The sequence below is a fragment of the Nuphar pumila genome, chromosome 14 (assembly GCF_984573655.1).
Source record: "Nuphar pumila chromosome 14, dmNupPumi1.hap1.1, whole genome shotgun sequence".
In the NCBI taxonomy this organism is placed as follows: Eukaryota; Viridiplantae; Streptophyta; class Magnoliopsida; order Nymphaeales; family Nymphaeaceae; genus Nuphar; species Nuphar pumila.
In genome coordinates this window covers 33,594,490-33,621,663 of record NC_143262.1, presented here as the reverse complement: position 1 = coordinate 33,621,663, position 27,174 = coordinate 33,594,490, and the positions used below count along the sequence as shown (strand labels likewise).

The window sequence follows — 27,174 nt, the reverse complement described above, 5'->3', positions numbered from 1 at the left end:
ATGTGTGCATGATGGACTGGAAGGGAGAATGGGATTCTCATACGAGTCTGGCCGAATTCGCGTACAACAATAGTTATCACGCTAGCATCGGGATGGCCCCTTACGAGGCCTTGTATGGAAAGCCCTGTCGTTCGCCTCTCTACTGGGACGAGGTTGGCGAGCGAAGGATGGAATCTCCTGTAGTGCTACAACACTACACTCAGCAGGTGCAGATGATACGTGAGCGACTCCGTACTGCACAGAGTCAGCAGAAAAGTTACGCGGATCGTCGTCGTCGAGAGCTCACATTCTCGATAGGAGATATGGTTTTTGTTAAGGTATCTCCCACAAGGAGCGTATTTCGTTTTGGGAAAAGGGAAAGCTAAGCCCTAGATTTGTCGGACCGTTCGAGATCCTAGAGCGGATTGGTGAAACAGCTTATCGTGTGGCTTTACCTCCTCAGTACGCTCAAATCCATAATGTTTTTCACGTATCCATGTTTCGGAAATATGTTCACGACCCATCACACATCATCCATTATGATGATGTAGACATTCAGAAGGATCTGTCTTTCGAGGAAAGACCAGTCGAGATCGTTGATCGTCGAGATCAGGTGCTTAGATCAAAGACGATATCTCTTGTAAATGTGCGTTGGAAGCACCATGGGATAGAGGAATGTACTTGGGAGCCTGACTTTGATATTAGGGAGAAATACCCTGACTTGTACTTTGATCGATAAGTTCAATTTCAAGGACGAAATTATTTTAAGGAGGGTTGGATGTAAAACCGAGATTTTACCAAAAAAAAAACACTCAGACCCGGGTCGGGTCCAGACCCGACCAGGATCCAACTCGTGCCCAGCCCCTCGAAAACCCTTTTCAGAGGGGCTGGCAGCCCACGACAGGGGAGGATCTCCGGCGACACAGGGGGCGGGCCCTGTGTGCGCCCCCTCCTTATTAAAAGGCCAGAGGGGAGAGGGAAAGCTTACGAGCCTCCCCCGACCCCCCGACTCTCTCTCTCATCTCTCGTCTCTCCCCTCTGTCTCTACTCTCTCCCCTGACCCCCCCGCTCTCTCTCTCATCTCTCGTCTCTCCCCTTTGTCTCTGCTCTCTCCCCCGACCCCCCGACTCTATCCCTCACTCTCCACCCCAGCGAGTCCCATCGGCGACGTCCCCCTCCCGGCGAGCTCCCTTCACGGCGATCACCTCCCCGGCGAACCCCCTTCCCGGCGACCTCCTTTCCCTCGGCAGCCAAGGTAAACACCCCCACCCCCCTCTTTTCTTCCTCCTCCCTTTTTCCGTCAAGCAAGGGGCTCCGCCCCCCTTGCCTTCCTTTTTTTCAGCAGACAGGGAGATTCGCCCCCCTTGCCCTCATCTTCTTAGCAGGCAAGGGGATTCACCCCCCTTGCCCTCATCTTCTTAGCAGGCAGGGGGCTCCGCCCCCTGCCCTTTTCACCATTCTGACAGGGGCCATGGCCAATGCCCTTCCCTTTCATGTAGGGGTTGATGGCCCCTACCCTTCTCCTTAAGAAGGAGGCAGGAGCCGAAGGCTCCTACCTCATCTCTCGGAAACCGAGCAGGGGCAAATGGCCCCTGCCCCTCTTTTAGCCGACAGGGGCCTCTGGCCCCTATCTCTTTTTTCTATCGAGCAATGGCTCAACAAGGGGCCTTTGGCCCCTGCGTTGCCCTCCTTTGGATATCCGGCAGGGATCGATGGCCCCTGCACCTATCTCCTTTAACGGCATGGGTCATTGGACCCTACCCCGTGCTTTTTCGTAACTGTAGGGGTCGATGACCCCTGCATTGAGTTGCGGAGAAACCGAGTTTTCTCCCTATCTTTATTTGTTTTATGCATGCTAAACAACGTACTTTTGCAGTATTACGCAACAGAGCCCGTTCGCGCCCCGCGAACTAAACCGACGATCACCTACGTTCGTAGACGACTTGATTCTCGCAATACCCCAAGGTAGGAGAGGTTGCAAAAGGACTTAAATAATTAAATCAAGCTTAAATAATAAAAGATCAAAAGGACTTATTGATATATTTATATATATACGTATATAAGTACACTTTTAAATCAAGGACGCGGTTTCGCGATCCTTGTCCTTTGCTTTCGCATTTCCCGTTTCTGTTTGTCGTCGTGCTTTGCGCCCAGGCTTTTGTTTTACCAATTACTACTTACTGTCTTTTAATTCAAGGACGTGGTTTCGCGATCCTTGTCTCTTGCTTTCGCATTTCCTATTTCAGTCCGTCGTCGCGCTTTACGCCCAGGCTTTTGCTTTCGTAGTCACTACTTACTGTCTTTTAATTCAAGGACGCGGTTTCGCGATCCTTGTCCTTTGTTTTCGCATTTCTTGTTTCAGTTTGCCATCGCGCTTCGCGCCCAGGCTCTTGCTTTTCGCATTACTGTCTTTCGTTCTTGCCTTGCCATCGACACAGCGAATTCAGAAGGAATACCTATTCCTCTATTTTTTTTTACCCAATATGTTTTGGGAAAACCCTTGATCTGGGGCAAGATCAAGTTGTTGGGTGATGGGTTCATTTGTGAAGCCCATTTACCAAAACCAGTGTTGTGACTTGCATAGCACCTAGACACTGCGTCATCAGTTGTCAGATTCGAGAAAATCACATGCCATATGTTGGCAAGTTGTGTGTCGTTTCGAAAGATTTGAAATGTTAAAATAGCTTTTTAAAAACATTATATCTATGTGAAACAGACTCCCGAGGCTCCTATTAAGGACCTATATCCCTTTCCTCGTAAAGTGTACTCTTGAACATGCGAGGCATGTTAGTACTACAACGATTGGATGAGAGAGTCTTATGACCTCGATTAGTGCTTTGTGCACGTTGTTAAATACACATGTAAAAAAAAATAATGGGATCGCCTTCATAGGCAATATGCTCGTTTTGGTCTAATGGACCAGAGCATGAAGAATGAGGCAACGGCAAAGAAACCCCGTCGCGCTCGATTCAACCTGGCTACGTCAAGAGAGAGGACGAAGGGTACCAACTCCGATGGACAGACCATTTATGGCTTTTTACGGGCATAAGACCCGTCTTCCCTAGTCATTGGAGGTTAGGGGGGATTGGGGCTACAATAGTTAGCCTAACGCTTCTGCAGAAGTTGGATGCATCCCTATCAAGCCCTGGGGACTTACTCTCTCGACCATCGATCGTCTCCATAGGAATAGGATTCAGTCAGACAACCGAGGTATCTTAAAATACTTAACATAATGAACACTCGGCTTGGACTCGACTGTTTCGACTCACGTGCCATGTATGTACCCGCATGGTCGGTTAAAAGTAAATACTAAATTGAGCATGCTCACATTTTCAGTTTGTTGTACTTAGCTTGTTCCTTCGGTCTATCTGCTTAGTTTTCTCGTTACTACCTGTTGCATAAATTATTCATGCCTAATTTAGTTCTTTCTGTTTTTGTGCTCTCCTACTAGTTTTTCGCAAAACTAACCCATTTCATGGGTACAGGTGACGAATAGGTACAACAGGCGATGGCGCGACTGCGAGATGATTTAAGGATCCACTGTTTCTACTCGTAGTTCTTCTCCTGGACATTTTTTGTTTTTGATACGGTTTTCCCTTGAGGAAATCCAAATTTTGTACAAACTTGATACCTATGTCACATGGGTGCGGGTGCGGATGCGGGTGCGGGTGCGACGCAATTTTAAAATTTTTGGACACGGGGACTCGGCTATATATATATATATATATATATATATATATATATATATATATTATTTTATTTTATTTTATTTTTTAAAAAAAGATATTATTTTATTTTATTTTATTTTATTTAAAAAGTGCACAGTTACAGCACTGTGCACTGTGCACTGTGCACAGGCACTGTGCACAGGCACAGGCACTGTGCACAGGCACAGGCACAGGCACAGGCACAGGCACAGGCACAGGGGCACAGGCACAGGCACAGGCACTGTGCACAGGCACAGCACTGTGCACTGGCACAGCACTGTGCACTGTCTCTTTTTATATAAAAAAATCATTTTTTTAGTTTTTTCAATAGACATTTTTGGACTCGGTCAAAGTTGACCGAGTCGAAAATATGGACGGACTCGGCCTCGACTCGTTGACCGAGTCCGACTCGGTGTTGACCGAGTTCGACTCGGCGTTGACCGAGTCCAGGCCGAGTCTGAAGCCGCACCCGTGTCTGCACCCGTGTCGGGGCGTATCGACTCGGGTGCGGTACCTCCCTAGGCGAGTCCGTGTGACATAGCTTGATACTCTCTTTAAATAGAAGAAATGGTTTCCTAAGTATTATTGCAGATCGTCCATGGTAAATCTTTTGTTTTCTCACTAATGTGCCCAAGATTGTCAAACCTATCCTTTTTCTTTTAAAGAAATCGTTTCCGCTAATTTTAAAAACAAACTCTATAAAGAAAAAGAATTTTTCAACTATTTCAAAGAAATTATAGGGTTCGAAATTTTGAGGCGTTACACATCCACCGGTATTTCTAGGTCACCAAGCTTCACTACACTCCCATCACTACTTTGTTGCTTACTAAACCGACATTCCATATATTTTGTCTTACTCTTACTCAACTTAAAACCTCTTACTTCCAATGTTTGTCTCCATAATTCTAACTTAGCATTAACTCCAGCTCTAAACTCATCAATCAAAACAATATCATCAGCAAACAACATACACCATGGCACATTTTCTTGAATTGATCTCGTAAGCTCATCCATCACTATAGCAAATAGGAAAGGGCTTAATGCAAATCCTTGATGTAACCCAACCGTTATAGGAAAATTGGTTGTCACCCCTCCACAAGTGCGGACATTGGTTACTACTCCTTCGTACATATCTTTAATTATACTAATGTACTTGAGAGAAACATTTTTCTTCATCATTGTCCACCAGAGAACATCCCTAGGTACTCTATCGTATGCCTTCTCCAAATCAATAAAAACCATATGCAAATCTTTGTTCCTCTCTCTATATCTCTCAATAAATAAATAAATAAATAAATATATATATATATTTTGAAACTATATAACTATTTGGTTAGGATATCTCCTTTTATGTAGTTGGAACCTTTGTTTTGTTCTGTCTGCAGGTTCTTAAAGATGCTATGGGTTGAGAAAGAAATTTCATTTTTGATGCATCATGAAGATGGAGATAGCCAATGCAAGCATTTGGCAAAAATTATCATTGAAAACTTGGATCCTTCCCTCTATTTCTTTTTGTATTTTCAAACTTTCGGTATATCACAACGCAAGTTTGAGGGGGAATGTTAAGTTGTAACATATATATATATATATATATATATTCACACTCTACGTGTATAGACGAATACACACATATATATGGCATTTATGATGTTGTAATAGGAAATACCCATTAGGGGTATTTCAGTCTTTTCACAGTATTGTAATAGACTGAGCTCATTAAAGGCACAATTTCTTTTTATAATTTTTTCTTTTTTATAACTTAGTATAGAGTTGAGGGCATTTTAGTCAATGTCTCATAGAGTCAGAACCTCCCCAATGGCTCTATTTTCAGTCGTTGGGGAGGTCTCAATGGTTCTCTGTGTAGCTTTTTTTGTGTATAAATAGGGATGTTCCCCTTGTATTCTTAATGCTTTTCCTAACCATTTTACTCAATAAAAATGATACCTTTTGTTATTGTTTTGACTCTTTGAAGTCCTATATACAGTTTGTGCTTGTGTAGTGACTTAAAGCTTTTGTTTTGTTTTTTATTGGACTTATGATAGTGTTTATGCACCTTGTTTTGTTTTTCTACATATTACACATCAACGTAGCTGGTCCCCATCGTCGACCACCACCATCGACCCACAGTCGGTCCCCATTGTCGACCACCACAATCGACCCACAGCAGGCCCCCCATCGCCGACCTCTCTCTCACGCTACCCCCTCTCTGCACACCTAGGCCAACCCACCACCCGTGCCACGCTGTCCAATATCCCACCAGAGTAAACACCGGAGGAATTCCTAGCTCATTCCACCCTCTCATGATGCTCCCTCTCTCTCGTTCCCTCACCCAAACCCTGTCCTTCTCTCATTCTCTCTCCCTCTTTCACATTGCACCCTCGACCACCAATGCTGGACCACCACCAGTCGAGCCCTCTCACGCTGCCCCTCTCCTAAACCCTCTTCATCTCTCAAGTTGCACCCTCGATTGCCATTGCCAGAGCCCACCATTGGCCGAGTCTACCAGAGATCTCTCTTCCTCCCAGCCCCGCAGCCCGACCCCATTGGAGACCCCTCTCCCTCTCGACCGCTATCGATCTCTCTCTCCCCCTCTCTTTCTTTAACTCATCACGACGGGGCAGCCCCTACTGTCACCGTCCGACCTTTCTCTCCCATTGTCTCTCCCTTTCTTCCTCTCTCCCTCTCCTTTATCCCAGTAGGAGGGGGCAGCATCTACTGCCACTACCGACCCCCTCTCTCTCTCGCACGTTCTTTCTTTAACCCGGTGGGATGGGGCTGCCCTTGCTACCACACCTCTCTCTCTCTCTCTCTCTCTCTCTCTCTCTCTCTCTCTCTCTCTCTCTCTCTCTCTCTCTCTATATATATATATATATATATATATATATATATACAACTCACTTCTGCCCGACCGTCAGCCATCATCACCGGAGGTGGGCGATCCGCTCTGCACGATCGCCTATAGTCAATGCCCTCTAGGATTGAACATCAGGATGGCAACCATCAATACACGACTGGTGACAGTTGATGAGCAAGCAGAGGGGCTAAATGCCACGATTGACGAAAGGCATCAGTAGTTCCTGCGATGGATAAACCAGCTGCCCCGACCGCCAGCCACCATCATCGGAGGTGGGCGATCCACCCTGCACGATCGCCTATCGTCAATGCCCTCTAGGATTGAACATCAGGATGGCAACCATCAATACACGACTGGTGACGGTTGATGAGCAAGCAGAGGGGCTAAATGCCACGATTGACGAAAGGCATCAGTAGTTCCTGCGATGGATAAACCAGCTGCAGAGGGCGCTGCAGCAGAACAGAACTAGACCAGAGATGGTAGGGTATAATCAGGACCATGGGCCCTACCAGACTCGTCACTTGAGGTTGTTCCCAAAATTTTTGGAGAACGACCAGACGAGCTAGTTGTTTCATACAAAGCAGCGAGTGACCCAAACCCTAAAGGAGGACATAGTACAGGTGGCCTTCATTCACATGGAAGAGGAGGCAATACGCTGGTACCAATGGTTTGAGAGGACGCATGGGACTCTAGACTGGAGGATGTTCTCGATGGCGTTGACGGTAAGCTTTGGATCATCCACCTTAGTGAACCATGACGTGACCCTCTCGAAGAGGAGGCAGATAGGGACAATAGTACAGTGACAGGTAGAGTTCGAGATGCTCATTTTGTTGGTGATGGACTGACCGAAAACCGCACTGATAGGTACTTTCATAGCCAGCCTGAAGTGGGAGATTCGGACCTAGGTGCAGACAGGATGGCCAGTTAGCCTCCAGCAGGTATTTGAGTTGTCTCGTTTAACATAGGAGAAGTTATAGACTCGATACAGCCCAAGATGCACTAGGGCTGCAAAGCCCATTGTGCATATGTCTGCGCTTGTGTGTGTGTGTTTGTGTGTGCGTATGTTTTCAAGGATAAAATCTTAACATTATTCTAATAATAAATTTAAGTGGCAAAAAAATAAGTCCCACCTGAATGCCAACCACTAAAAATAATTGTAATTTTTTTTCTTCGTAAGTTTTGCTTTAGGAGTTGATTGGTTAAGCTGTACCCTTCATAAGCACATTTCACACTAACGATTTGGTTAAGCTGAACCTTTCATACGTAATTTTTCCAGTAATGATTTAGTAAACGTTAAGGTGAAAAGGAGAAGTTATGAGCAATAATAATTGTATTCCAAGACAGCTTCAATGATATCTTTCAACTTATTCTGGAACTACCAATATTGACAAATATAAAATATTAATGCTCATTAAGCCAGTGCAGTATGTGTTTTCACCTGATTTTGATGAGGGTGAGCCCTGTGCATCATCAAGTAGGTATTCATGAGCATCAGATATGGGTGAAGCTTGCAGATCTGTGGCAGCTTCAACAGCCTCCTCCTCAGAGGTGATGACTTTAGTCCCAGAAGAAGTTCCCACATTATTGACCTTTCCATCAGCAGGGATACGTGAAAATGCAACACATAAATCTTCATAATATGACACTTGCCTATGCCTATACTTCTGTGCTTCAGGATGATCCTGCAGTGCTTAATGTCAGCTGCTAGCCATACTACTCTAATAGATCACATGCAATTTGTAAGATATGACAAAGCAACATACCTTGATATAAGCTTCCCATGCAGCCTCATCATTAACAATTATCATTTGAGACTCATGGTTCCAAACAATCCCACTTTGCTCGCATAGGGATTTTATAATGTGGAATTGCTTCTTTAAAGTTTTTAGGCGATTTCTCATGCAGTCTTTGTTGTAGATAGCTCCAAATTTTTGTTGAAATAACTTCTCCATGCGTCTCCACCCATTTTTGACAAATGCATTGTCTACCTTTGCACCTCTTTGGACCTCTTTTATCATGAGGTTGATGAAGTAGCGGTCCATAAGTGGTGTCCAACTTATATTCTTTTTGTTACGACCTACAGCTGTGATGTCCATTGCTTCTTTTCATGTAAATTCATGCATGTACCTGTAAGAAACATAAAACAGAACTTAAAAATGTAAAAGCAATCATATATGGCACTAGATCCTTGCAGTAACTACGGTTTAACAAGAAGCTTTAACCCTAATAAGTACAACCCAATGAATGATGACTGAACAACGGCAAAACACATCTTTGACTACAAGTTTTCCTTAGTATCTACATGAGGAAAGATCAATATATGTTGTATGTAGAAAACTGACGAGATAGCCTTTCTAACAACTTCAATTTTCTTTGTAATCAAGCAGTGGCGCCTTCCATACAAATGAAGAATAGAACTTAGGCAGCTGTTTTAGCCAGACCACCTACGATTTTTTCATAATTAAAAAGCATGACTTAATAAAGGTGAAAGAGCAAAACAAAAGAAATAACATAATTTTACATTACAGTATCCTAAGAAAAGAGAAACAAGAAATAACAATATTCTGGAATAACATACACTCTGGAATAACATGATCCAAGCACCAATTTCTACTAACTCAAACATGTAGATCACATCTGGAGGGTCAGACATACAAAAAAACATTAAAAGTTAAAAAAATAGAGTTTTTTACTAGGGGTTCCTTACCCAGGAGGGTTCGCATATACATATATATATATAGAGAGAGAGAGAGAGTAGAGCATAGATGTTTAATGATACATGCTTAATGGGTTTTTCAGGGGGTTTTCGTTTTATTTTTAAATTCTGACTGTACAGATGTGATCTATGAAATTGATTTTATAGGGATCAGCTCTTGAAGTGTTTGATTCCAACACATGGGTGGGTTTTTATAAGGATCGAAAAATCAACGGTCCAAAATCTATGAAATTTTTTGAGGCTCGAAATATCATTTGTTTCATCAAAAACACATGATCTAGGTGTGGATTCCTCGTAAATCGACCATGCCCAACATATTTATGGGGTCAGAACTGAAAAAAACACCAGAAGAGCAAAAAAACCCATTAAGCACGTATCATTAAGCACCTACTCTCTACTATATATATGGGGATTCTGCTGCCCACTTTTTTCACTAGGTCACATTAGAACCCTCCAAAAATCATAGTTTTGCATGTTTTATGCTAGCTCTGAACCGTTAAATGTGTTTATCATTGTTTATGTTAAAATATGTAGTTAATGTGTACATACATATATAAACATAGATATATGTAAGTGCATACATATTGTTTATATAAAAATATATATTTATTTTATATTTGTTTTTATTCCTTTTCTTTTTAGAATGTATTTTAGGCTTTTTTGTAATATTTAGTTTTGCTTAGGGCATTTTGGTCTTTTCACCTTTATAGCTGTTGGGAGCTCCTACCAGCTATATTTCTAGCCGTTGGGAGCTCCCCAACAGCTATTTGGGGATCTTCTACCCCTTGGCTCTTGTATATAAATAGGGACTAGTCCCTTGTGTGTATGCATTCTTGTATAAATTAATCAATAATAAATTATTTATTTTTAAGTGTTCTCTTTTAGCTCTTAGTGGCTTTTGTGTTTGTGCCTTATTGTGGATTGTGTTTGTGCCTCTTGTGAGGTGTGTGAGCCCATTCCTTATTTCATTACATGGTATCAGAGCCTTGGGCTCTTGAATCTTGTGGATATGAGCTCGTGGATAGTGTGATTGTGAGTTTGTGGTGTTTAAAGGAGCTTTGTTATCCAAAACTCTTTCTTCTTCCACCTTGCTTCCTTTTTCAACTCATGGAGGAGAACCACAAGATCACCACTATTGCCATAAAGCTCAATAACACCAATTATATGATGCGGACTTCTATCATGAAGCACAATATTTGAAGCAAAGGGCTACGTGGATTGGTTGATGGCACCAACAAGGAGCCAAAGCTTGTCCTCACCAAGAATGACAATGGAAATGAGGTTGCACTATAAGGGGAAGACATGAACAAAGTCTTTGCCGATTACGAGAAGAGGTGGAAAGAATGGAAGATGGATCATTCCAAAATCATGGCATGGCTCATCCATAGTGTTGACATCAAAAAGTGTGCAAGCTTGGCAAAGTTTGACTGTGCAAGTGATGCATGAAAATATCTCCAAGACACGTATTCTTTAAAAGATATTACACATGTGCAATCTTCAAAACAAAGTAACGACTATGACCGAAGAGGATATAAGTATGTATGCATATTATAATGCTCTATCACTTCTTTGGGATGAACTAGACCTACTTGAGCCCAAGTGGCAGTGCCCATTGGGTATAGAGCTTCGTGAAAAGCAAGTAAAGGCAAAGCATTTCTATCAATTTATAAATGGTCTTAGACCTGAATATAAGGGTAAGTCCGCTCTTCTCCATAGAGACGGTGTTCCCTCTATTGTTGAGACTCTTAAAGATTTAACTATGGAGGATAATAGGATAAATAAACAAAACCCAAAGATGAAGATTTTGTGCTAGCTATGTCAAGGCCCAGAAACCATACACGAACCTAAAAGTCTCCTCATTTTGGAAGATCCTCCAATGAATGTGAAACCAAGAAAAAGATAATGTCATTTTTGCAATGAACTGGGTCACATCAAACCTTTTTGCCCAAAAAAAAGAAAAAAAGAGAAGAGAAAGGAAAGTGACTTTTTTGAGACCATTTTTCGAGAAAAGTAGCATTGATAAAGGCTCCAAAAGCATTGGATCAATGCTTTTCTCTCAATTAATGAAGGATCTACAACCACTCTTCAGGAATCAATCATCTTCACTATGGTGCAGTGGTATCCACAATCCACATGTGTTGATTCTGACGCATCATTTTATGACTCCTAATGAGTTCATACTATTTGAATGTTATGATAACCCTAATAATTGCCATGTATCTACGACCAATGGAACCTCTTTAAAAATCAAAGGTTTTGGCACTTTAAATGATTCTTCTAAAAATACTCAAAACTTTTGTGTTCCAAATATTAGAATAGTACCAAAATTAAATTTAAATCTTTTATCGGTTTCTCAAATTACCGACCATGGATATAAAATCTTTTCATCTAGTGATTGCTTGGTGCAGGAACTTTAGTCCGAAAGGCCGATTGGGAGAGACCATAGAAGAGGGGATATCTATTTCATGGACAATCTGTACTTACCAAATCAAGCTTTTCGTAATTTTGTTGAAAAGAAATATATAGAAAGTTGGCATAGAAGATTAAGACATCCTAGTACGTCTAAATTACATTTGATTTTGTTTCTTAAAAATTGTAACGAAAATGATTTGGTTTGTAAGGATTGTATTCTCGGAAAAATGAAACCCCTATCTTTTGGATCTGCAATTTTGTCTCTAAGAAATCATTTGAGTTAATACATTAGGATGTATGGGGCCCAACCCCAGTAATATCTAATAGAGTAGTAACATATTATGTTACATTTATTGATGGCTATAGTAGACACACATGAATATAATTTCTTAGACTCAAATCTAAAGTATTTGTTTGTTTCCAAAAAATTTACAAACTTGTTAAAAATCAATTTAAAGCCAATATTCAAAAAAAATTATCTAACTCCAAGGGAGAATTTTTGTCAAATGAGTTCAAAAACTACCTTGAGCATCATGAAATCATACATCAAAGATCATGTTTCAAACACTCAACAACAAAATAGTCTAGCCGAAAGAAAACATTGACACATTCTTGAAACTACAAAGACCTTATTTCAAAAGATATTCCTAAAAACTTTTGAGTTGAAGTCGCTCATACGGCTATTTACTTGACCAATAGAATGCCTTTAACTACTCTTGAAATATTTCTCCTATAGAAAATTTGTTTAAAGTCTCTCTCGGTTACAAAAGGTTAAGAGTTTTTTTGTTGTAAATGCTTTGTTCTTACCAACAAAAATAATAAACTTTCCGCAAAAGTTATTCCTTGTGTGTGTTTTGGATATGACGAAAACCAAAAAGGATATAGATGTTATGATATTAAAAAGGATAAACTTTATGTTTCAAGAAATGTTACTTTTCTTGAAAAAGAAAATGGATTTGATAAGGTTGAGTCTAAGGGAGATTATGAGTACTCTTTTCTTTTCAATCTAGTTGATAAACATGATACTAATATTGATAATAATCTTGATAATGATGTGCATGAACATAATGGCATTCATGATGAGCATGAGCATGATAATAATGACATTCATGATGTGCATGAGAATGACAATGTAGATGAATCTCACAGAAATATACAAGTTTATACTCATCGCATTGTTGACCATCCTCCATGTGCCTTAGAGAAATATTCACAAAATCAAAACATAGATCAACCTAGCATTAAAAGATCAATGAGGATGTCAAAAGCACCTAGTAAATTTGTGTCTTATGAATATTTTGAACCTAAATATAGAACATTCCTCATGGCCATTTATTCATATGTAGAACAATCATCTTTTAATAAAGCTATGAATCATCATGAATGGATCAAAGCTATGAACAACGAACTAAAAGCACTAGGACAAGCTAAAAATTGAAAGGTTCAATCATTACTTTTAAGGAAAAAACGATGTGACATAGATGGGTTTACAAAGTTAACAGCAAATGTGATGGATCATTAAAAAGGTACAAAGTTAGATTAGTAATCAAAGGATATAACCAAGAATAGGGGATAGACTATGAAAAAACCTTTGCCCCCTTTACCTAAGATGACCATTATTAGAACACTTACAGCTATAGCATCAATTAAAAAATGACTTATTTACCAAATGGATGTTAAAAATGTTTTTCTCAATAAAAATCTTAAAGATGAAGTTTACATGAAACCTCCTCTAGGATTAGAGTTGGCACATGGAAAGGTCCTTCGCTTGCGCAAAGCCTTGTATGGCTTGAAACAACCCCCAAAAACTTGGTATGATCGTTTTAGTAGTGTAATGATTCAATTGAGATTTAAATCATGTTATACTAACACAACATTGTTTGTTAAGTCCTCTGATGCAGGTATGGTAATTCTACTACTTTACATTGATGACATGATCAACATAGGTGTAGACAAACAAGGAATTAGCCATATTAAAGATATCCTTAAAGCTACTTTTGATATGACCAGAGTTACCGAACGCCTAGGGTAATGGGGAAGCGCGCTTCCCCGATACGCGCTTCGAAAGCGCGAAACATCATGCTTTCGAAATGTGTGGGGAAGCGTTCCCCTTTTTTGGGAAGCACGCTTCCCCCTCGCTTCCCCCACCCCCATTTTTTCCATTTTTTCCATTTTTTTTGCTTCTCCCTCGCTTCCGAAATGGTTCGTAATTTTCTTCTAAGTGGTCCCACGCTTCCCCGCTTCCTACATTTTTGAAAGTGCCTCGCTTCCCGCTCCTGCTTCCCGTATCGCTTCCCGCTCCTGCTTCCTCAATTGGCAACTCTGGATATGACAGATATTGACTTTCCTCATTGTTTTCTTGGTATAGAAGTAGCATTCTCACCTCAGGGTTATCTCTTGTCACAGACTAAATATGCAGTTGAGATAATGGCCTGATCAAGAATTATTGATAGAAAGAGAGTTGATACTCTAGAGATCATAAATGAAAAAATGAAGAAAGATTATGAAGAACCTTTGGAGGATCCAATTCTATGCAGACAGATGATTGGAGCCAATGTTGTAAGTATCGTACTGTATTGTACAATACGGTATGATATGCATTATTACTATTTACTCTAACGATACGATACACACTCATATCGTGATACGAGTGTGTATCGTATCTGTATCAGGTGTATCATACGATACACCCCTATATCGTATTGTATTGTGCGATACAAGGTGTATTGTACAATACACTCTAAGCTCACTTTAAAAGGGTTGAAACTTTTCCTTTTACTTTGGATTTTAAAGATCTTCCTAGGGATGATTTCTCTGTTTGTGTAGAGGTCATTAGAGGGAAACCCACGCACCCATAGGAGACTTGAGAGTATTTTTTAGTCTGATTCTTGCGCAAGGAAGAAGCCTTTGTGGTTTTCTCATGTAAGAGTGCATTTTCACTCAAGGAAGTGACATAAGGTAAAAAAATCCTCGTTCTTTGCTCCATTTGTGTATGATTGAAGTTGAAGGAGGGTAAACTCATTTTTTTTTAGAATATATTACTTTACTTTTAGTTTTTTTACCCTTAATCCCATTTTTTGCTGTTAGAACTCAAATTTTGTCCCTAAGTGTGTTATTATGCATTATTTTACATCTTTGTAGTGATCAGATTTAGTAATTCGTGCTCTACGAGGTTAATGGAGTATGGACGTCCTGAAAGATGCCTCACAAATGATCCTGCATTGAAATATTGTACACCAGTTGACTTGGAAATATGTTTGAAAGGAATAGTGAAGTATAACATTACATCGCAGGCAATCATATGCTTTATGAGAGAACCAAACACATATAAATGGATTGCTACTATGTTCATAAAAAGTTATTGAAGAAGACCATCACATTTCCATAAGTGACATTGGCAGACTTCTTCAACAAGGTTCTTCCTTGTCCTAGATTCCACTTTCTTCTTGGCAAATTCTCGGTTGTGACACCTTGAGTTTGAGAGAGGGTGTTAAAATATGTAGTTAATGTGTACATACATATATATATAGGTATATACATATTGTTTATATATAAATATATATTTATTTTTATCCCTTTTCTTTTTTGGAATCTATTTTAGGATTTTTTGTAATTTTTAGTTTTGCTTAGGGAATTTTGGTCTGGGAGCTCCCAACAGCTATTTGGAGCTCTTCTACCCCTTGGCTCTTGTATATAAATAGGGACTACTTGTCCCCTTTTGTGTATGCATTCTTGTATGCATTTATCAATAATAAATTATTTCTTTTTATGTGTTCTCTTCTTAGCCCTTAGTGGTGTTTGTGTTGGCTTGCGATTGTGCCTCTTGTGAGGTGTGTGGGCCCATTAGAGAAAAAAAATAATGGTTGATACTGTACTAAAATTTGAGGATAAAATATTCACATTTTTACATCATATCAATTTGAAACAAAGCTTGCTTTTTAATAAACAAGCATTGATAAACACATCTGATGGTTCAGATCTAGCATTAAACACCTAAAACTATAATTTTTGAAGGGTCCTAACGTAACCCAATGAAAAAAGGGGCAGTACAATCCCCCTCTCTTTAAATATATATATATATATATTGGACCAGTGTATCTTTGAACCACCTGGGCATCGAACGCCATCGGATGCTCAGCTGCACGCCACACATCCGTTTTGGGGGTCTTTAGCAATGGTTGCTGACCGCCGATAAAGACCCCTTGGTCTTTAGTTGCAAACGCGACTGCCGCTAAAGCCCATCTTTGTGCATGTAAAGTGTGCCACTGATATATATATATATATATATATATATATATAGAGAGAGAGAGAGAGAGGTAATCTACTTTCAGAAGGCAAAAAAAATTACTTTTGCAATTTTAATTTAAAAAATGGAAGCTACTTTTTTGACATTAAAAAGTAACTCTATGTTTTCCTATGTCTCATGGACACACCATTTTGGGTGTGTCCCTGGTGACACAAGCGGACATGCTTGGACATGCCAACACATATATTAACATGTACGGGACATTATTTAATATCTTTGTAATAAGAGTTTAATACTTTTTAATATTATATCAATAATAAATGCATTTTTTACTATTAAAATATCAAAAAATAGTTTTTATTGATTAAAAATTAAAAACTTCATGTCCTTATGTCCTATTTTTTGAAAAAAATTGCACTTAGGAGTCGAACTCGTGTCAACATATCTTTGTGATGTAAATGTTTTAAAAAAATTCCCCCAAATTTTCAGGGTATTTTAGACATTCCAATCAGTTGAATGTTGCTAAAGTAATATAATGCTTCCAACTCTCCCAGTTCTGAATTTAATCAAGCCTGTTCTTACCTTCAAATCTAGCCCAATCCAGAATGCATTTCCTTAGGTTCATGAGCTTGCGCCAGATACAGTAAGAAGCCCAAATACCTACTGCAAGCTTAACTCCACCATTCCTCAAACTTTTCTGGATGCTTGTGCTCACACCCATAATTTTTTGGAACAGAATGGAAAGCACACCTTCTGGCCAAGGTCCGATTTCGCACCATGCCCCATTATCGCACGAGGGAAAGTGCAACCATACAAATCATGGAAAGGGTCCATGAACACTTTTAACAGAATAAACTCATCATCTTCTTACTAGTTTATTATTGTCTTTTAGGTAAGCTAACATGTGCATAACCCCTGTAATACACTAGGGTTGGGTGAAGTCAAAATTTCTCCAAACCCCCAGGGCTCGTCCTAAAATAGAGCCTGGCATTATGCAAAAAATGGCGCAGAAATGGATTTTAGTAGAAGCCTTATTAGAATTTGAACATGGCCAAAACATCACCAATTCTTCAACGGTCCTTTAAGCATCTTCTTTCATGAACCAAATACCACTATGACTCATAGAAGGCTCTACTTCACCACAGAATCACATCCCGTCTATATATTATTTTTCAACTTGTGATCAACCACTTTTTTTTAACTTAGTTTTTGCAATCACTATTATGTCTAATTTCCTCTCTTTTATCCAGTTCCATAGGAAGAGAGGATGCTCCCTACTACAAAATCCAGGGAAATTACAGGTCGTAAGCCTCATGTTTGCCCCTTGATCACCTTTGCAATGAAGATGTCTCATCTGAAGGCAAGGAGAAAAGTCCCAGAGCCCACAGCTCTCTAATCGAGCAGCCTAGTAGATCTTGAATGATGTCTGCTTAATAACCAATGCCATCCTCTCTAATGGGTTTTTGGCATTCGACGATGGTAAAGAGAGTGGCTCCCTAGGCGGCCCCTCAAAGACTCACAATATTTGTTGTTCTTCCTAAGCAATGAATCTGGAGGTATAAGATCTTCACCCATAAAAGGCCTCTTGTTGTCATACCATTGTTGTGTCCCTATTTGCCCTCTTCACTTTGGCACTGTTAAACTCCACGCAAGCATCTTGACGAAAGAGGAGTAACCGAGTAAGCTAGGTGAGATGAGACTACTTCTAGCCACAAATTCTCTCCCTTCGACCTCAAGTGCCTTATGGGATAAAATGTGGCCTGAAATGTGCTTCTATGCTATTAACCACCACAACTTCATGCCTCAAGTTCATTAAAAAATTTCTGATGTCCACCTATAGGAGAGTGCCTTGAAAGGCACTTTTTGAAAGCACCTCAAAGGCAAAGGAAAAAGTCCTGATTCAAGAGTGGATCCGCAGGTTATCCAATCTCTTTTGACCTCCAAAACGTGATCTTCTAAGTGAGTTCTTTTATATGAACACAATTATAATTCATGGATTGTGTTCAATGAATACCCCAAGTTTTGTAGTCATTATGAGGGTTTAAGACCTCCACTATCCTTAGTTAACACCCTGACAGTAAGTCTCTCATCAAGATTGTAATATTTTCTCCTAACCCTAATAACCTATAGTCCTATACTTCAGAAAAGTGATGCAATTGATGGGAAAGATTCTAAAGAAATGACCCCACATCAAGGATAACAAGAGACCCTTGTGAGACGCACCCCAATAAGATGTTGGCCCATTTTTTTATAGGCCAAGCTCCATCTGTCATCTTTCCTTTTCTTAGCCGCTCAAATACCTTGCTACAAAGCATCATCTTGATCCTGAGAAATAGCCCAGTGAACTATACACCAAACATCCACACCTCGCACCAATGATGTCATCATAACTGAAACAATATGGCAAAAGTTCCCCATCCAAGCAAGAATGCATAGCAATAGGAGGAGAACATTACTACAAAATCGTATTCTGTTAAGAGCATGGATTTGTCATTAAGAAACAACTAAAAAATCATCCCTTCCAGTAACAATGAGTACACAGTTTTTCAAATATAAGAACTTATCCTAGTGTATTTCCAGCTCATGTTCAAAAACCTAAAGATACACAACAGCGCCATCGCCTTCGAGAATCCCATTTTCCATGATAGTTCTTTTTCAATAGCTTTCTCAAATTGGTGTTTTTCTGTCTATAATAACGTAACATTCACTTAGAAATTGACTGTTGCAAAAACAGAGAAAAGAACCTAAAAAATGAGAAACAAAAGAGAACTCTACTCTCAAGACAAGTAAACAAAGCAAAGGGGGAGCATGCAAGTATTCAAATTGAAGCATTGAAAAGTGAAAACAGATATGGAGGGCTCTTTCCCGATGAAAATACTACTAACCATTTATTTCCGTTATATTTTTCATGTACTCACAAACGATAATATTTACACATATTCAACCGTAGTAAGAACCATAGCTCCCAAGTCTATACTTTTGGACCAAATTATCGAGAACGTCACTCACAAAAAAAAGGACAATGTATGGTTCATCCTGATGTAAAATACGGCATTGAGAAGAGAATTTAACGGCTTCAAATATGGTATTTGGGGAAAATCCAAATCGATCGAATCCTCGATACCCTGGTGCCAAAACCCACTTTTTCTTTTCTTTTCCAGTTTTATAAATGATGGTCCAAAACCAAGAAGTGCCTCGGACCACAGGGATCACAATCAAGAGAAACCCAAAAAAATGAAATAAGAAACCAAAACCCTCATCCGACCTGGGGTTTAACGGTACACAAGAAAAAACAAAAAAAGGGAGCTTGGTTTGAAACCCCAGGCAAATTTTCTATCCAGAAAAAAGGAAAAATAACAACCAAAACCAAAGAAAAAATCACAAAAGAGGAAATCAAAACCCTCAACATTATGGCATACCCGACACGAACTAGGGTTTATAGAGAGAAAGAGAGAGAGAGAGATTACCAGAAGGCTTGGAGCTTGTCGCCTCTCTGAGAGAGAACGGGAGGGATTAGGGTTAGGGTTTCGCGTTTGCGGGGGCGGAAAATGTTGTATTTTTACGCGGAAAAGGGACGGAAAATGATAACTTTTCCCCCTTCGTCATTTTTAACGGAGGAAAATATTTCCCTGCGTTTTTACATTCGAGCCTCGCAGGGAATCGTTTCCCGAGATTCCGTGCCTCGTCTTTTTCTTCTTTCCCTTTTTCTTTTCTTTTTCTCGTGTCGTCCTGTGACTCACATGACGCGCGCGGGCGACGAGGCTTCCCCATTTCGGCCCGGTTTGTTGGACGAGCTTGATAAGTGTCTCAACTCAACATCACTGATTCAGACCTGCCAGTCTTTGACCTGAGGTCGGGTTTGTAGGCTGTTATATTTGACGATATTTTGAAAATATCATGGTTATATCGTGATATTTTCAGCACACAATACAATCTCAACAAAATCTGATATTTTAAAAGCATCACATATTTAAAAAATAACATGATATTATTATGTCATTAATGCAATGTTAACATTTTTATATATTGTTCGTTTTGTTTATATAAATTTTGTTCTCTATTTTTAAATTTAAATATACTGTAATTTATTGAGTTTTTCTTAAGAAAAACCATTTTTTTTATGATGATGAGATTATCCCTTGAGAAAAATCCCTAGGCCGAGATTTGTGACGATGAGTTTGTATTAAAGCCCAAGTAGCGGTAGGCATGGGTCCAGGTGGGCTGTTTGGACAAAGCAAGGTTCACACCCTGCTAGGCTAACGCGCAGTGAGCCCCATGGACTGTCCCTTCTTGATCGGTCTGGGTTCCGGGTTTTGTTCTTCAACTGAGTCCATTAAAGAAAAAAAAAATGAGCCGGACTATGTCAAGCACAGCCCCCGTGACTTCTCTTCAATATCACGATATTTCAAAAAACAATAAATCCTTAAAAATGTTGTGTTTAAAATACTTATTTTAAATCATCACCATTTTATAGCTACAGTAAATTTTTTCTGGCGTTTTACGTGCTTATATTATTGTATAATTTTATTATATTTATATTTACCTACATTATGATAACTTCTCTCTTGATGTAGACCAAAAACTATTTTTTTTTCACATCAAGAAAACCTCAATACCAATATTAGTGACAGCTCAATCTAAGCTCAAGAAAACTTTTTTTTTCTAATCAAGAAAATCTCAATACCAATATTAGTAACAGCTCAATCTAAGCTCAGGCAAACTAACCTGGTCGAACTTGTTCGAGCTCAAGTTGATTTTTTAAACCTCTTTTCTATTTATTTTTCTTAAAAGTGATGAGGGGCCCCATTCGGACGCTTGGCCCACCACATAGTCATCGATAGAAAGAACTTAGCTTGCAACAAATGATCCAACTATATGTAAGTAGGTAACCACCTGCATGTTTATCAAGTTTTTTCTTCATCAACTCCTCTACTTGGAATTGCCAACTATAAATATGCAAACTTTTATGAGCATTTCCAACATATAGTCATTTTACCTTGCAGATGTGCTTAGCATGGTTTAGTTGCTAAGAATTGACATTTAAATCAAGCTTTTGACAAAACATTGACATTATGAAAATTATTTATAAAATTTTTAAATCTCTTATTTTCAAGCCTTAAAAAACCTACTTACATGTCATAATAGGACAATCTAATTAAGAGTCGATTCCTATAAATCTAAGCATGCATTTCATCTTCGTATGGACGGCTTAAAAGAAAATACTTTAAAATGAAGTGCGCACAAAATTTGACATGTTTCTAATGCAAACGATACAGTTACTCCTCGACTTGTTTATAAACTAAACATAAGTTTAAAAAAATGCCGCGCACATTATAGTGGAGGTGTGATTTTCAGTCTCAATTGTCAAGGTTACCTCATACAAAAATAGGTGCTTCTTCTTCTTTTATTTTATAGCATGTACAAGAGTTAATGAGTTAACGAGTTCCAAACCCAGCTGAGGCAAGCTGCGCTAGCCATGTTCACGTACGCTCAAGCTCCACAAAGGGGTCAAGTTTAGTTTTGTCCAACTCATTAAACAATCTCAAACATGTAGTATACAATCCAAGTCCAAGCTACTTTTTTTTTTTTTGTTTATCACCCACGATTGGAGACTTGACTATGCTGGTTGTAGCTTGTCGTACCTATGGTTGCCATGATGCCAGTGTGCCAATAGGTTCGCCGTATGACTTGAGCTTCAGTCACGCACCCATGAGAATATGCATAACTTTCCGGTTGCTCAACCTATCTTGGGCTTGAGCTCATGCATTTGGACTTCGGATCATGAGTTTGAGGATTCAATACCTGCATTGGATGTAAAGCCTATAAATAGGCTTATTTTGGTTTGGCTCCATAGTGAAAGTTGAGTCTCTCTCTCTCTCTCTCTCTCTCTCTCTCTCTCTCTCTCTCTCTCTCTCTCTCTCTTTATTTATATATATATATATATATATATATATATATATATATATATATATATATATATATATATATTTATATATATATATATCCTATTGGCATCTTAACCAGTGCACACCAAGTGGCGGTAGCCAGGACTCAACAGAATTCCAAGATTCCAGTGAGCTGAGGGCACTGGAGGCATCGTGAAGCCTCTAAGATCTTCTCACAGTCGATTGCAAAACAAGGTCATCTAAGAGGATATTGGTCGATCGATAGGCCAATACCCCAGCCAGGGGCGCACGGAGGCCATTCCAGCAATCAGCCCATTTCTACTGATGTCTTGCCAACACTTCTTTTGTCGCCCTTCAGAAGCTCTTCCCAAGCATCTCCATTAGGGGATTTGGATTGAGTCAACACCAGCAAGATCACTAAGATGGAGTTAGTGTGGAAGGTGGCCCGCCGGTAGTGCCTAGCATGTTGAAAAATACGCTTTAACTTAGTGGGTCAAGTAACTGAGCTTGAACTAGGTATGCTCGAAGGCACGCGTCTACACGCACCATCTTGCTTAACTTAGGATCAAGTCCTTGGTGCAATGGATACTTGTACAACTATACTCACAGAATACAATCGAGTTTTCGTTTACTCGCAAAAAATCAGTCAACGCCCGCCCTGCATTGGGTATAACATTCCGGATTTTCAAAACAAAACTTTGTCCAAAATTCATGATTTTTTTTTTTACAACGAAATTTACAAAAGGTTTTAGCAGCAGAATTTAGATGATACTTAGTCGTCGATTTTAGAAGAAGTCAGGCAAGTTACAGGTATGCAGTCAAGCACTCATTGTCTATCAAAGTATTTCATTTAAGCAAACCAAAATGAGTTATTTATTACAAACAGTACCGCTGATAAAGCAGTACTAGATAAAAATTGGGTTTGTAAAAAAAATGTTCATTACAGTACAGAGAAACCCTGAATCTCGATGCCGCTCTACTCAGCATATCACACTGCAAGTTCAGTATCTATATTCCCCTATACAACGGGGTCATAACCATTGCTGGTTCGATAGAAAAGCATTGAAAATCTAACAAGTATAATACTTTGAAAGCATAAACAGTCACTTCAAGGCCACAGTTGAAAATATCGTAGCTCAAGTCTCTATGACTTAGCATATCGGTATCCCATAAATCAAAGCAGGAGCTCCTCGAGCTTAGCTTAGGCATGCAGATACAATTTGAGTCATTTGCTCGATCGGTCCAATAGTGTACTGAGATTAATAGCTTACATAAAATGATGCATGAGTAACACTAATGCATATTAATTCATTCATTATTATATCTATAGCTAATGCATTGTTTTGATATTAACCGTTCGCCCCCTGGTACGCAAGAGAAGCTTGACTTCGGCATCAACAAAGTTATCTGGGGGTTTATTATGCTATGTATTTTGGTATACCCGAGAAGCTTGACTTCGGCATCAACAAAGTTATCTGAGGGTTTATTATGCTAGGTATTTTGGTATACCCCAGAAGCTTGATGACCATGTCCATTGTGGGGCGACAGTTTTCATGCCGGGATAAACCTCACTAGGTCGGTTCGGATGCATCCTTCTACTGTAGTAGTGGGGTTCAATCCTTATATCTTAAAGATAACTCGGCCTCCTAACCTCCGAATGACGGAAGACCGCCTGAACTCTTTGGCTTATAATATCATACATGTCACCCGAGGTAGTACCATCATTATTTTTCTCGATGAACATAAAGTGTTGAAGGAGTTCGACATCAAAGACTTTCTTATTAGGACGTCTAGTGTCACATAGGCAATCCAATGCACTCTGCACTAAAAAAATATGAACTCAACCCTGCTCAGTTTTTCTGTAAAACCCATGAATTTTAAGAAAATTTAAATGAAATAAAAATGTGTGTTTATGTGAAATAATATAGTTTATGAAATATTCAATATGATTTTGAGGCTTGTGGGCCAGTAGAGCGAACCCGGTAATGAATACTAGAAAGGGTACTTGGATCCGGACTTTAGCGAGATCCGATGATCTGACCCGGTTCATGAGGCTAAGTGGAGAAATCTGATGGTTTCGAGATAATAGTGTGAGATCCGAAGCACATTTATGGTGAGAGAGTGCAAGTTTAGAACCAACGGGTGAAAAATCCACTTGAAAATGGAAGAAATCCATCAACAAGAAAAAATATCCAAATATGACATAAAAAGAATTTTCTTGCAAAAGTAAACACCAAGTGATGGTGTGGTGTAGTGGTAGGGCACACGGTTGTTTGGAGCTATAACTCAAGTTCAAAACTCACGGTGTGCCCATGTAGAAGTGAAAGCATTATATTTTTATGAAATCCGGAATAAAACAGATAGGGTTAAATACAATTTAATCCACACACTTTACAACGAAAAACAATGTAGCACAATTGGTGGGGCTGGTTACCCCTTAGGTTGGAAACCCAAGTTCAAAACCCCATGTGCACAGATTTTTTCTTTTTACACACACAAGTTAAAATTTTTACTTGAAAAAAAAATATAGAAAGAGAAAATCGTGGGTGAATTAAACCCCTACTTTCTAGACCCTCTCCCACAATAAACGTGTGGGAGTTGGCCTTTGTGCTTCCCCTTTTCCAAGAAATATGGGAAATCCCCCCCCCCAAATGTGGTGGGGGTACCAATAAAGCAACCTTGGAAAAACACTTTGCTAATGAGGAAAAAGGGGCAATCTAGGAAGTTTCTAAACAAACCACACAAAATGTGGGGTTGGAGGTTTGATCTTTTTGAAAATCAAAGTTTCCCTAAATAGGAAAGAAAATTAAATTGGATGAAAAGGAGGAGACGGCTACTCTCTCTCTCTCTCTCTCTCTCTCTCTCTCTCTCTCTCTCTCTCTCTCTCTCTCTCTCTCTCTCTCTCTCTCTCTCTCTCTCTCTCTCTCTCTCTCTCTCGGTGGTGGTCGACCCCCACTGCTGGACGGGTGGACCTCCATTGCCAACGTGGGGCCGCCCCAACGAAGGAAGAAACGTTGCTTCGTTCGCTTGACGCTCAAACAAGAGGTAAGGGGCACTATACTTATGTGTTGTACTCGCTGCTTTGTAGTACGTATGGGGCTTGATGCTGCCCAAAAGTTTGTACTAAACCATGCCAGCCATGAATGGATATATAGGGGTCCAAGCTCTGGACTTTTAAAAAAAAACACTTTGGGTTTTCTATGGCCCGAGTGATGGTGGGCTGGATGTGAACTCATCCCACATTTTTGATGGGTATTTGTAATACACAGCTAGAGTGGATGACTCTACAGGAGGGTATATGTGTATTGAAACCACGTGAGACGATCATTTCAACTTCCAATAGCTGTCAAAAAATTTTTAAGGTATATGTTCAGCAAAATATACACAGACCATGTCACATGATATAAAAAAAATATAGGTATATGTTATTCCCAGATCTACAGTCCAAGGGTTTTATTGGGGGTCACGTAAATCTGGTTATTTACAAGACTGTTGTTGAGACCCATGTTTGTTCACTCCCTTTAGGTTTAAGCTTGCCTTGATCTAATGATTTTTGCTTTGAACATCTACTAAAGGCTGCTTGATAGTCTGTTAGACATGGGCCAAATAAGCAACTGATTTATGTTCTACTGCACTATGTCTTGGCTGAAATTAACGTTTTGAATGTGAACAACATGACCTAACATTTGTTTCCTTGTTGTATGACATTAGGCTGAAATTTTTAGTTTGAATCAATACCTAATGAACCATGAATTATTGCAATAGATAACCAACACCCATAGTTCAATGGTGTATAATACACTTATGAATGTCACGGTGGACACAGACCTCTTGAAATACATTCAATCAGAATGCATGATTGGGTTGTTCATATTCTTTTTCTATTACATCAAGTTGTGCACAACAACAACAAAAAAATTATATACATATATACATATATGTTATATTTTGATTCTTGTGATGTAATGTGACCTGAACAAGAATAATACAGACCCTCCCTGGCCTTATTGAGCTGTTGAGAGTGGGTTGGTCTGGTCGGTTCAGTGCTAGCCACGTACAGTATACCTCTCATCGACCTAAGATAAGAAGGTTGTTGGTGGGTTTAGGTATTGAGGAACGGCCATAACTGAGACACGTTGCTCCTAACAACAAAACACTGATTTAAGTGTGCTGGAGAGCTAAAAGATGGTTACCACAACGTGAGATGGGTAGAAATAAGTTAGTATTTTTCCCATTTTGTGAAACAAATCTCAACATGATATTGCTGGTAATAACCAATGATGAATTGGAATTATTGTTCAAAAAAAAATGGACTTCAAGTGATATCAATATTTTTGTTGTTCTCATAGTTTACATAACCCACATGTCATTCTAAGTATATTAGTGTGGTGCCCCTAATTTGAAAGGCTAATGTTAGCCTTATAAAAACAGAACAATGCTGCAACCAAATCCAATTTGTTGCTGGGTTGGACCCCATTTCGGCACTAATTAGGCTTATAACAACCATCGTGTTGAGCGAAGGCCAGGTAATTTCACTATGAGCTTGCCTAAAGATATATATATATATATATATATATATATGTGTGTGTGTGTGTGTGTGTGTGTTTGTTTATATACATGTTTTGGTGCCACGTAGATGGCATGGTATGTGGGATGCGGGTGCATACACCCTCGATCCAGAATCTGATGAAAAAGTGGGCTCCGAGTCGAGCCATGATTGGAGTGATGCTACTCAATCGGTGCTTAGGACACCCTGATACAAATGAATATAAAGTGTGTAAATCCTAAGACGGGTTTGGGATTTTGAAAATCTCCTGTGGTGCAATGGCTCGCACAGGAAAATAAATGAGAGATAAAAATGTATGCATAATCATAAGGTTCACGAGGCTCTGGGTATACCTGAAAGAAGGTATATGTTACTGGACCCCTCGTGGTGTGATGGCTCTCACATAATTATAAAGAAAAGGTTAAAAAAAAACATAAACATAAAACCTTTGAGATTTTGGGTACATCTGAAAGAAGGTGTATGTTACCGGACTCTCTGGGCTCTGGGTACATCTGAAAGACGGTGTATGTTACCGGACCCATGATCTACCTTAGAGAGGGTAGGTGGTACAAGCTTCGTGGACGTTCATGCTTTCGTGAGAGCTATGCATCTCACCGTATGGTCTCAGTTCACTACAATGTATATGCATGTGCGTACCCACAGGGTAAGAGTAAGATAAACATTAAATAATTTAAGTTAAATGAAATACTCATCCTTAAAGAATGGTGTGCTCTTGATATGACTTTCGTAAAACTTGTAGAATCTACAGATTTTACTAATGTGAATAATTGTATCTTTAATTCAGTTA

General features: G+C 39.4%; 1 protein-coding gene across 1 annotated transcript in view; it reads right to left on the bottom strand.

The window, feature by feature from the left end:
• LOC149816738 (uncharacterized) overlaps nt 1-19,432 on the bottom strand; it is a 71,451-nt gene extending 52,019 nt beyond the window's left edge. The window contains exons 1-3 of the mRNA XM_089987348.1: nt 19,382-19,432; nt 8,304-8,667; nt 7,979-8,222 (exon numbers count right to left, since the gene is read on the bottom strand). Coding sequence (XP_089843474.1) covers nt 7,979-8,222; nt 8,304-8,636 — 577 coding nt within the window. The 5' untranslated portion in view covers nt 8,637-8,667; nt 19,382-19,432. The remainder of the gene's footprint in view (nt 1-7,978; nt 8,223-8,303; nt 8,668-19,381) is intronic.
• Nucleotides 19,433-27,174: the final 7,742 nt, after the last annotated feature.